A 12,124-nucleotide genomic window follows, 5' to 3' on the forward strand; every position below is an offset into this window, starting at 1 on the left:
AGTCACCGGCTATAGTTTACAGGAACCAGTTTAGGACATGAACACAGAAGCAAAGAACTTAGGGACCCCCAATGTGTATTTATCACCAAAGGTGATCTGTGCTGTGCCATCACCTGGAGTAGAAGGCTGCACATGAAGGTGCCCTTCTCTGCTTGAGATTATAAGGTGTGACCCAGAGCTCTGCTTTTCTGGAGTGTCATGGCCTACGTGCAGATAAATACACAGGTATCTGGAGCCTAAGGAAAGTAACTGTCACCAGTGTGCAGCTGTAACTGGTTAGGGAGGAAAAGAGGTTGTGTGGGGGAGGGCGGGGGGGGGGATATAGGGGTATGTCTGACAGTTCTCATCTCAGTGAGTGTTTGGGAGAACAAAGCAGGTCATTCAAACTCTGCCTTCCATTGTTCAAGGTCAATCTCTACATTCAGCCTCCTTATCCCAGGGCTGCCCAGACCCCAGGACTGACTGACTTGAGCACTATGAGGATGAAGGGCCTACTTAGATGCTTGGTACCCAAGGAGGGAGTCACACACACCCTTCATCCTTGAGTCATCCGACTGATGAGTGGTCTGACAGGTCCTAGCCTCAAATACAGTTGAGGAAACTGATGCTTAGTTTCTAGGCCTGTCCCCGGTCTGTGGGCACGAAAACAGTGGAGCAAGGAGGATTGCACCCAGAGCGCTCGGATGCTGCCTAGAACTGGGTGAGGTGACAAGCAGGGAATGAGGGCCCCCTACCTCTAGCACTCTCTGGCAGTCCCAAGACCCCAATTCTAGCCCTGTGGCTCCTCAGCCCAGGATTGCAGAACCAGGGGATTGGGATAAATCTTTATATTGTCTACTACCTAAGAAGGCCCTAATACAATAAGCTCATTTTTAAAACTGAAACTGAATGTCATAGAACTCATGCCTGTAATTAATACTAGCCTTGGACAACATAACATGACTGACCTCAAAAAAAAAAATAAATCAACAAAATTTAATTTTGTTGTTGCTATTATTTTGTTTTTCCAAAGTAGGGTTTCTCTATGTAGTCCTGACTGTTCTGGAACTCTGTAGACCAGGATGACCTCAAACTCACTGATTCACTTGCCTCTCCCTCCCAAGGGCTGGGATTAAAGGTGTTTACTACCACTGCGTGGCACAAAATTAAATTTAAAACTTTTAAATAAAATAACTTCTGCTCTTCAGAATGTGTGTCACTAGGCACCGCCTACCACCCTCTTGTTCTTGTTATCTGTGAGTACTGCCTTGTCTCTTGAGAAATGAGGGAGTATGGGGGGGGGGTGTGCAGGGACGGGGACCCCTGACCCGGACCAAGTGCTGGGACTACAGGTGTCTGCCACCACACTCAGACAGTGTCCCACAATCTAAAAGCATGCAAGGCCCCCCTCAGAGTGGCTGCTTTCTCTATTCTGCTAAGTTCTGCCTCCAGACAGATGTGTGTCCTAGTCAGTTCCTTCTTTTGGAGCATTTGTCCACAGGTCTTCAGGTCCTAAGAACACCTATGGAGGAGGCATCTCGTGAAGCAGCTCTGTACCTCAGTGTGCATTAGTCCTTTCCCCTTAGCCTTTCCACCTTCCCTGCTCTGTCCCCTTCTCCAGGGTTTTACTGTGTAGCCCAGGCTGTACTCAAACTCTCAAGCCTCCTACTTCAAACTTCAAGCTCTGGCATTATGGGCATGTGTCACTATATACAGCCTGCTTTAATTTCTTTATAGTCCTCACCCACATACGAAACAGTTTGACTTTGTGTCCACACTGCTCTTTCAATTAATGGAGACTACTGTGGTAGGGGAGATGGCTCACTTGGGAAAGTGCCTGTCATGCAAGAGTGAGGACCAGAATTTGGATCCCCAGCACAAATGTGAAACTGCCACAGCACATCTGTAACCCCAGTGGGTGGCAGACTCTGGGTGTGATGACAGGTAACATAATACCTGACAAAAGTAGCATATTAATGTCCAGTTTCATCATGGTAGGAGAGCTAGGGCAACCAGAACTTGAAGGAGCTGGTCACATTTCGTCCATCCACAGTCAGCAAAAGGAGAGGAATGGATATTCAGTATTAGCTAGCTTCCTTCATTATATGCAGCCCAGGACCCAAACCCAGGGAACTACAAAATCCTCCATGTCAATGAACTCAATCAAGATAATCTCTCACAGGTTTGTTCAGAGGCTAACCTAATATAAATCCCTCCCAAGTGCCTGGAGCTAGGCCTCCTAGGTGATTCCAAATCCTGTCAAGTTGACAATCCACACTGATCATCTCAGGGACCTTCTCAAGTGGAGAGTGATCAAGAAAGACACCAATATTGACACCTGGCCTCCTCAGACATGTACACCGCACGCCCACACATTTAAATATATATCCGAATCCACAAACATACTTTTTAAAATCCTGGGCTTGGGCTGTAGCCCACCAGTGGAGTGCCTTGCTAGCATGTGTGAGGCTCTGAGCACCATCACTACCATTGCAACAAATACACTTACAAACAGCGCTTAAGGGCAAGTGTTTGCCTGGCTCAATCCCAGGGTCTGGTGCATTCTGGGCACAGTGGATTTGACCGAAACACTCATTGGTGCTCGAACTGACTGGAGAAGGAACACCAAACCCAACCGTGAAGATGGGCTGAATGTCTCAGGACTGGAGAGGGAAGCCAGAGAGTTCCCTGCATCCCAGGGGCAGGCTGTGGCCAGGAGCGTGGGCGGGTTAAATGGAAGATAAAATAAATGCTAGCATCCCTCCAGGTCTGTTCGCAGTGCTGCTGAGGAGGTCGCATAACGGAGCAGGGAATTCCTAGCAAGAGTTTCAGGATGATTGATAGGTGGTAGGATATCCGTCTCGACGTCCTTAACTAAGTGCTCTCTCGCGGGAGCCCAGGATTTCAGAAGACAAAGACATTCAGAAGAGTCTGAAACCAGGGATTTGTCCCCTAGGATTTCAGAAGTAAGGAAAGCCCATTACCCAACCTTTTAGGGACAAACACTGAGGTCCTGTTTCCGAAGGTCTCCCTAAGACCTGAGATTTGCTGCAAGCACACACAGCAGGCACTCTTACACACGGGTTAGACTGGTAGTCCAGCGGTCCAGCCCTCAGCAGCAGCACGCAGCACACACGGCTCACACGCGGGGCTGCATCCTTTTTATTCACCCGGTGACTCAACACAGGCTTCTCCAGATCCCCACCCTAAGGATGCATCCCCACCGCAGCTACTTGCCTTCCTAGCCCCCTCCACCCAATTCCTAATTCCATTGTCAGGGTTGAACAAAAGGCCCAGGCATGGCATCCTGGGTTGAAGGATTTTTAACTCTGCCAATCCCAGGAGGCTCCGACGTACAGCAGCTTCCTGTGGGAGAATAGTGACTGAGACATCTCCCTCAGGCTACTGAGGTTTGGATTTGTTTCTGTCCCGTCGATGTCTGTCTCTGTCCCCGAGTTTTCATCCCGGTCCGTGACCACCCTCCTCGGGGTGGGGGTTCTCTGTGTAGCCCTGGCTGTCCTGGAACTCTGTGGGCCAGGCTGGCCTCTAAATCAGAGATCTACCTGCCTTGGCCTCCGGAGCGCCGGGTTTAAAGGCGTGCGCCACTCTGCCGGGCTTTGTTTCTATTTTTAAGAACTGAAACAAGTTTCCAATCGGACACTCCCCAGGATGTCCCCAGAGAACTCCCAGAGGCCATCGGGTCTTGAGGTCCGGATGACTTCCGAGGTGTGAGACTGGAGCAATTCCCATAGGGTCTTCCCTACAGTCCCGGGTCCAGCTCGGCTGGGACATCCCAGCGGGGAATTGGCGGGGGAAGACGGCGCGTTCTGGAACAAATCTGCATTAGTGCACAAGCCCTGTTCAGCCCACCTGGCGTTAAAGTTAACCTCACCTCAACGCGGGCTAAATTCTCCACCAGACAGAGACGAGCCGGAAGAGAAACGTGCTGGGGAAGGTGCCAGAGCTGCAGACACTGTATTTAAATCTCTCTCTCTCTCTCTCTCTCTCTCTCTCTCTCTCTCTCTCTCTCTCTCTCTCTCTCTCTCTCTCTCTCTCTCTCTCTCTCTCTCTCTCTCACACACACACACACACACACACACACACACACACACACACACACAACACACACACACACACACACACACACACACACACACACACACACACACACACACACACACACACACACACACACACACACACACACACACACACACACAAATGCCTGCTAGCCGCTTCTCAAGGCGGCTCAGCGCCCTCTGGCGGCCTCAGGTCGCCTTGAACCCGGCACGACCGCTAGTCATGCGCCCAGAGTCAGCAGAGCCAGTGCAGCCCGATGGCTGGGAAGTGTCCACTCAGTTCTGGAAAAGAACTGGGAAAGGAGCCTTCTCAAAGGGAAGCCCTGGTTCCATTTTCTGTTTTAGTTTGCTTGTTTGTTTTAGTTTTTTCAGACAGGGTTTCTCTGTTTTGCCCTGGATGTCTGGGAAGACCAGGCTGGCCTCGAACTCAGAGATCCATCTGCTTCTGCCTCCAAAGTGCTGGGATTAATGGTGTGTGCCACCATGCCAGGCTCCTTGTTCCATTTTCAACGGATGCCCGAAATCTTACTGACACAGCACCACCCCTTTATCTGCAGTTTGATTTCTTTTTATTCAGGTATGTGGCCTAGTTTGGCCTTGAATTCCTGTACGCAAGCCATCCTTCTACCCTATTCCCTGGAGTAGCTTGGACTACATGTGTGTGCTCTGTGGTGATGACATTTAACAATAGTGTTTACTCATCTTTCTACTTCAAATACCAGTGCAGTTTGAAGATCCCTGCTCTCTGGCCACCCTCTCCCTTTCTTTCTTTCTTTCTTTCTTTCTTTCTTTCTTTCTTTCTTTCTTTCTTTCTTTTTCTGGCTTTGAGTTGCTTGTCCCTCATACTACCTACACATTTCTCTCCTTTTCTCATGCTGGGTCAGTAAAGTGTAGACTCAACACCCTTGTCATAGTCCAGAGCCCACTGACATGACTGGCACTCAGGACTCCAGAGGGATCTACTGGGGCTCCCTCAGGTCCTTTGTGGCCAAATGAGTAACTCTGTCTGCTACTGGTGTTGGCTGAGACTCTCTTCCATGTCACTAGTGTCTTATTGTTCTTCCCTGCCTAACTAGAAGTGGGACCTTGCTGTCACAGGCTCACTCTGTGTCACTGAAGTCAGACAGAACCTGAGGACAGCTGCTGGTGGCACTTCTTCCTGTGGTGGCTGGACAGGAACATTGACTTCTCAGCTTCCGTTTCTTGTCTGTAAATAGGAGTGGCCATAGAGCCCCATGCAGAGCACACTGGCAGGGCCAAGAGTCTGTGTTTAAAAGGGCTTTGGAACTCATACCTGGGGATGCCCCTGCCAGGTGACATTGCTGTCACTCACACAGCCCTTTCAGGGACATCCCCCTTCCAGTCTACATAAAAGGGCATGATGGAAGGAAGACATAAGCCTTTCTGAGACTGCTTTAACATCCACCCTGGCTACTCTTGCTAAGCCTGCACCCTTGTTTAATTTTAAACCTAGTGGCTTTAATATTTAACCCAGGACTTGGTGCAGTAGGTACCTCTGTAGGCTAGTTTTACATCAGCTTGACACAAGCTAGAGTCGTTTGGGGAGAGGGACTCTCAATTGAGAACCTACCTCCATATGATTGGCTGTAGACAAGTCTACAGTGCGTTTTCTTCATTAGTGAGTGACATGGGAGGGTCCAGCCCATTGTGGGTGGGGCCAACCCAGACAGATGGCCCTGAGTGGTATAAGACAGTGGGCTGAACAAGCCATGGGGAACAGGTCAATTAGGAACACTCCTCCATGGCTTCTGTTCCAGTTTCTGCCTTTAGGTTCCTGCCCGGGCTTCCTTCAGTGATGCATGATTAGCTGCAAGGTGAAATAAACCCTTTCTTCCCCAAGTTGCTTTTGGTCATGATGTTCATCACAGCAATAGAGACGCTAACTAAGTGCGCAGAAAAATCCTTGGTGAAAGAGGAACGGTAGAGGGCTTCGTTCTGACAAAGGCTGAGCAGATTTAAATGTCAAAACACTCTGAATTTTGTAACTTTTAAAAAGAGATTTTTGTCTTGCTCTGCTGTCACAGCTGGCCTTGAACTGAGTTAAAGTGATCCTCCTGTCTCAGAGTAGTCAGGACTGTTGGAAAAAAAGTTTTGAATTTTGGGTCAACTGGTAAATCTATACAAATATTCCAAAATCTGAACTACTCTGAAATCCAAACACTAGGGATGAAAAAGTCCCTGGCCTTTTTGATAAGGGATCCTCAACCCATAATTTCTCTTTTCTTTGGGTTAGAGGACTTTTGTTTGGTCCCAAACCAAGTCTACTCACGATGGCCTAAAGGGAAGATTTTCCTGAGAATGGGGAGGAGGGGTCATCCTCCACTTTGCCAACATCAGTCACCGGAAAGAAAATAGAACAGGTGAGGGCTGGCTGGCTGTGCTTCATCCAGAGGTGCCCTGACCTGTGTGCCCGTCACTTTCATGCTTTCTCCCAGCCCCAGCCCTTCAGAGTTGATGGTGAAGAACCCCAGACTCTGCTGAAGGCTTCCTATGAAGTTCAGACCACAGAAAATGATGGCATCAAGCACAGATGAAAAGGAACAGTGTGTAACTGTGTGTGCTCAGGCACCATTAATATGTGTTGAGCATTTCACAGAGCAAGTTCACAGACACGCATGTGTCCTGCAGAGTGAGAGCAGAGACAAAAGTATGGAGCAGTGAGATTGGAGGTGGTGTGTGTGGGGGGGGGTGGGGAGGTTGAAGAACATATCCTAGGGCCTCATGGGCTCTTCCCTGAAGCCAGGATCCTGAAGTCCTGTGAGAGATCTGTGGGCAGTGGTCACTCAGACCTGGGCCAAGGATGGGGTTCTTCTGTGATGATGGGAGAAAGTGTCCTGGACAAACAGGGGAGAGCATGGATGTGGAGCTGTGTGCTGTGTGCAAGGCTGAGCAGGGAGAGCACGGATGTGGAGCTGTGTGTGAAGGCCGAGTCCTTCGTCTCTTCTGTTTTTACCTGTTTCATCTGTAATCGGGCTCTTCCTAGAGGTAAGTGTACACTAATCTTATGACTGATTCTGATTCAGAGTGTGTGGAGGACAAAGGAGTTAAGGCTGAGATGGTGCTGATTCCGGATATGACTCTGGAGTAACTTGGAAACAGACAACAGGCGATAGTAGCCCTTGGGACATAAGGGGCTCTCAGACCTCTATAACAGAATTAATTGCTTAAAAACACCCACCTAGCCAGGTGTAGTGGCACTTGCCTTTAATCCTAGGACTCAGGAAGCAAAGACAGATGGATCTCTGAGTTCAAAGCCAGCCTGGTCTACATTGTGAGTTCCAGAACAGCCAAAGCTACATAGTGAACTCTGTCTGCAGGGAAGGGAGATCCCCACCTACCTAATTTCTAGGTATTGGGCTCTCAAGTTACTTTAGGAAATTCAGGGTTTTTAAAAAATTTATTTAAAGATTCATTTTATTTTAAATTGTGTATATGGAGTATGTCCATTCAAGTATCAGAGTGTGTGAGGTCCCCTGGAGCTGGAGTTACAGGCAGCTGTGAGCTGCTCAGCATGGGTGCTGGGAACCAAACTTGGGTCCTCACAAGAGCAGTATATGCTCTTTAACCACTGAGTCATCTGTCCAGCTTCAGAAATTCAAGTTTTTACATGTGTGGCTCAGGTGACCCCATAATGTCCAAGAACAAAAGGCTGTAGTTGAGTTGACAGCTCAAAAAAGATTAGGCTGCAGGCTCCCTGACTTGGGGGTGTCAGAATAGCTGAGGGCTTTAAAAGTCCAATTCTGGCCCCTAGTTGATCCAAGGTGGCCCAGGAACCAGTATTACTAGGAATTTGCTCAGATAATTAATGCTCACTCAGCGTTGTTGCCCAGAGAGAAAAATTAACCAGAAAGCAAGCTCTCTAACTTGTGTCCCTTTGAGATGCTGTCTTGATGCCAAGTCCAAGTTCATATTGAGCTGGATCCACTTGTCCTGTTCCCAAGCACTGCCAGGCTCAGCTCTGCGTCGTGCACTTCCTCTTAATGAAGACCAGTGTGTTCTGCACTGAGTGGGCCTGGGGATGGGGAGATGATGGGGACACTGTCTTTGGAATACTTTTGGATTGATGAGAACCTGCAAAGTGGTTCCTCTATGAGCTGAATTTGAAACATTCCCCACAGGCTCATGTACCGGATGCTTGGTCCCCAGTTGGCGGTGCTGTTGTGTGACATTATAGGAACGTTAGGAGGTGGGGCCTCAGTAGAGGAAGATGGTCACTGGCATTCTTCCTGCAGGCTTAACCTGGTCCAGGGTTCCTTATGTCCTCCTTCCCAGCCTGTGTCTTCCTCCACATCCTGCCACTGTTATGTTCTGTGTTACAACAAGTTAGACTCAACAAAGCCAAGGAGCACAAGGTGAACCCTCTGAAACTGTGAACCAAAGAAATATTTCCTCCTTTTTACCCAGGTATTTGGCCACAATGACAAAAAACAAAGAACACATATGCACACACACACAACCAAACGAAAACTAACACAGCAAGTTAGCTAAATCAAACAAACAAAACCTATCCCAAAGGATTCAGCCTCCAGACATACTCTGCCAGCTGCTGTTCAAGACTCAGAGATTGTCCTCACACACTCCTGGGTCACTCCAGTGGACACCTCGCTGTCCTCACACTCCTGGGTCACACCAGTGGACACCCTGCTGTCCTCACACACTCCTGGGTCACTCCAGTGGACACCCTGCTGTCCACACACTCTTGGGTCACACCAGTGGACACCCTGCTGTCCAGCACCACTGGCTGTGTAGACTACACCTCTCATGGTGGTAAACTTGAGGACATCCTGGCTTCTAGCCCTTGGTCCCCACTAAAGGCATCCCTTTCCTACATAAAGCAGCATTTCAATTCTTATCCAGAAATAAGAATCTTATTTCTTATCCCTGGATGCCATTTATATCAAAAGGGTCAGGGGTGTGCAAAGTCAAAACTGTTTCGCAATGAGATGTATTGGCTTTGTCTTCTCTTGTCCTCCCCTTATGGGCATAAAGCCAAGTGCTTTGGGAAAACTCAGTCACTGTCACAACAGAGCAAATGCAGAAGCAAACAGGCGAAACAGGCGACCCCATCTGTCGTTTATTAAGCTAGACAGAAAAAAATGGCATAAATGTAAAATAGTACCATACGTACCATTTTTTTGTTTCATAAACTGTATTTTTCTAAATAAACCCGCATGCATTATTGTAAGAAGTAACTATCTTCTGGATTCTCAGTTTTCACTCATAAGCTGGCAAACGTTGAGAGGTACAACCCACATAGGCAGGCAATCCTCTCTGAGGTCCTTCTCTGTGATGTTTTGAGCATGAAGCAGTGGTTCTCAATCTGTGGGTCGCGGCCCTTACCGAATGACCCTTTCATGGGGTTCACCTAGGACCATCAGAAAACAGATATTTACATTAAGATTCATAACAGCAGCAAAAATACAGTAGCAATTAAAATAATTTATGGTCGGGATCACCACAACATGAGGAACTGTATTAAAGCGTTGCAGTTTTAAGAAGGTTGAGAACCACTGGTATAATGGGTTCCTGAGGTCCAGAAGCTTGAGCAATGCTGCCTCACTTCTCTGCTTTCTAGCAGGAAAGGGTACACTGACCTCTGTTTAGAAAACACAGGAAAGGAACAAGGAAGCTCCCACAGCCGCAAAAGCCAGGGGACTAAGCCACAGCGCCTGCTCTCAGGGGAGAACTCTGATTTTGAAGAAGATAAGGACAGGCCAGTCCTGGGAATGAGGTACCTATGACTGCCATCTTCCCACACGCCCTGAGGGGAGAAGAGTCCCACAACCTGTCTCCTTTCTGCTGATTTCCAGGACCAGCTCCCTCCTGCCTCCTGGTGGTGGCTAACCTCTTCACAGTCTTTCCCGTCAAGTGGTTGGATGCTGATCCTACCCAGCACAATGGCCTCTTCTTGATGAAGGTGAGTGACGGTCATTTTCTCCTTCTGCACGTTTATCTCTTGGTAATTAATTGCTGATTGTTCCTGGCTCTGCACCTGCCCTTTGAGTGGATTAGGAGCCTTGACTAGCCCCTGTGTAAGTGATAAAGAGAGCACGTGACAGTGGATAAAGCTTGGGATTCCATTCAGAGGCAATGTTTGCCTAAGCAGAAGCACTGGGTTCGATCACAAGAGGGGAGAAGGAGAAGGGGGACATATTCCAAGATCCCCAGTTTATGTAAGCTATGTTCTTTTCTGTGTGCGTATATCCCCATGACTAAGTTTTAATTTACAAATTAAGCACAGTGAGAGATTAGCAATCAGTGCTACTGGGAGAATGGAACAGTAGGGTGGTCTCCCTGGAAAGGGCCATGATAAGTATTTGTGTTTGGGGACCTTTGGGGACCTCTGGTGAGTGAAGTGGAGGGCAGAGGGTACCATCTGTGGTGCCTATTGAGTGGTGTCAAGCCCAAATCACACTTTTTACTGAAGGTCTCTATAGAGAATGATCTGACACACAAAGAACGCTGTGCACTGGTAATTGAAGGACAGTCTACACTGGGGTCATGTTGTTTTGAGAGGGGATGGAATACATACCCTCTGAATCTTGTCTGCTCACATTCCAATGACACAGGAACCTCTGCTATTGTAAAGAGGCTTCCGACAGGAATACACCATCTCAGAATTCCTCAGCGTGAGCTTGCCGAATTACACTTCACAGATCAACCGAAAACAAAATGAACCATAAATGGAACCTTAGAAACTCAGAGAGAGAATATCCTTAAACTAATAGGCAATGTGGAATCATGGGGACCAGCTTGTGGGCTTTCCAGCAGTTCTGATCCAGTGCCCACTAGAAGGAATTTCCTTGCCCTAGAAGCAAACTCAGATTAGACCTGCAATATCTCTGGGATGAATCCTACTTGGACATGGTGGATGATTTTTCTGATGTGTTCTTGGATCCAGTTTGCCAGTATTATTATTTTTGCATCAATGTTTTTGAGGGAAATTGATCTGTAATTCTCTATCTTAGTTGTGTCTTTGTGTGGTTTGGGTATCAAGATAACTGTTGCCTCATGAAAAGAGTTCCTTCTGTTTCTATTCTATGGAACAATTTGAGCAGTATTGGTATTAGCTCTTCTTTGAGGTTCTGGTAGAGTTCTTTGCTGCAACCATCTGGCTCTGGGCTTTTTTTTGGTTGGGAGACTTTTGATGACTGTTTCAATTTCCATAGGGATTATAGGCCTATTTAATTTGTTTTTCTGGTCTTGATTTAATGTTGGCATGTGGTATTTTTCCAGAAAATTGTCCATTTCCTTTAAATTTTCCAATTTTGTGGGGTACGGGTTTTTGAAATATGACCTGATGACTCTCTGGATTTCCTCAGTGCTTGTTGTTATGTCCTCTTTTTCATTTCATTGTTAATTTGGATATTCTCTCTCTTCCTTTTAGTTAGTTGAATAATGGTTTGCCTATTTTGTTGATTTTCTCGAAGTATCAACTCTTTTTTTTATTGATTCTTTATATTGTTTTCTTTGTTTCTATTTTGTTAATTTCAGCTCTCAATTTGACTATCTCTTGCCATCTACTCCTCCTGTGTGGGTTTGCTTTTTTTTTTTTTTTTTTTTTTTTTTTTTTTTTTTTTTTTTTTTTTTTGTTCTAGTGCTTTCAGTTGTGCTGTTAATTCTCTAGTGTGGCTATTCTCCAGTTTCTTCATGTGTGGGCATTTAGTGCTATGAACTTTCCTCTTATCAACACTTTCATTGTGTCCCATAAGTTTGGGTATGTTGTGCGGTCGTTTTCATTGAATTTTAGGAAGTCTTTAATTTCTTTCTTTATTTCCTCCTTGACCCAGTGGTGATTCAGGTGAGCACTGTTCAATTTCATTGAGTTTGTGGGCTTTCTGCAGTCAATGTTGTTGAATTCTAACTTTAAGCCATGATGATCTGATAAGATACAGGGGTTTATCCCAATTTTTTGTATCTGTTGAGGTTTGCTTGGTTACCAAGTATGTGTTAGATTTTAGAGAAGGATCCATGAGGTGCTGAGAAGAAGGTATAGTCTTTTGTGTTTGGGTGAAATGTTCTATAGATGTCTGTTAGGCCCATTT

At 46.9% G+C, this 12,124-nt stretch overlaps 1 protein-coding gene across 8 annotated transcripts in view; it reads left to right on the forward strand.

The window, feature by feature from the left end:
• The first annotated feature begins 2,769 nt into the window (after positions 1 to 2,769).
• Positions 2,770 to 12,124, forward strand: part of LOC118238834 — a 33,795-nt gene continuing 24,440 nt past the window's right edge. The window contains exons 1-4 of one of the 8 annotated variants that reach the window (XM_035452882.1): positions 2,770 to 3,389; positions 6,515 to 6,726; positions 6,819 to 7,064; positions 9,890 to 9,996. In XM_035452882.1, the coding sequence (XP_035308773.1) occupies positions 6,570 to 6,726; positions 6,819 to 7,064; positions 9,890 to 9,996 (510 nt within the window). In that variant the 5' untranslated portion in view covers positions 2,770 to 3,389; positions 6,515 to 6,569. Of the gene's footprint in view, positions 3,390 to 4,147; positions 4,636 to 6,514; positions 6,727 to 6,818; positions 9,997 to 12,124 lie in introns of those variants that run through there. The other 7 variants (XR_004772425.1, XR_004772426.1, XR_004772428.1 and 4 more) reach the window with 7 other exon arrangements.

Source organism: Cricetulus griseus, assembly GCF_003668045.3.
Source record: "Cricetulus griseus strain 17A/GY chromosome 1 unlocalized genomic scaffold, alternate assembly CriGri-PICRH-1.0 chr1_1, whole genome shotgun sequence".
Lineage (NCBI taxonomy): Eukaryota > Metazoa > Chordata > Mammalia > Rodentia > Cricetidae > Cricetulus > Cricetulus griseus.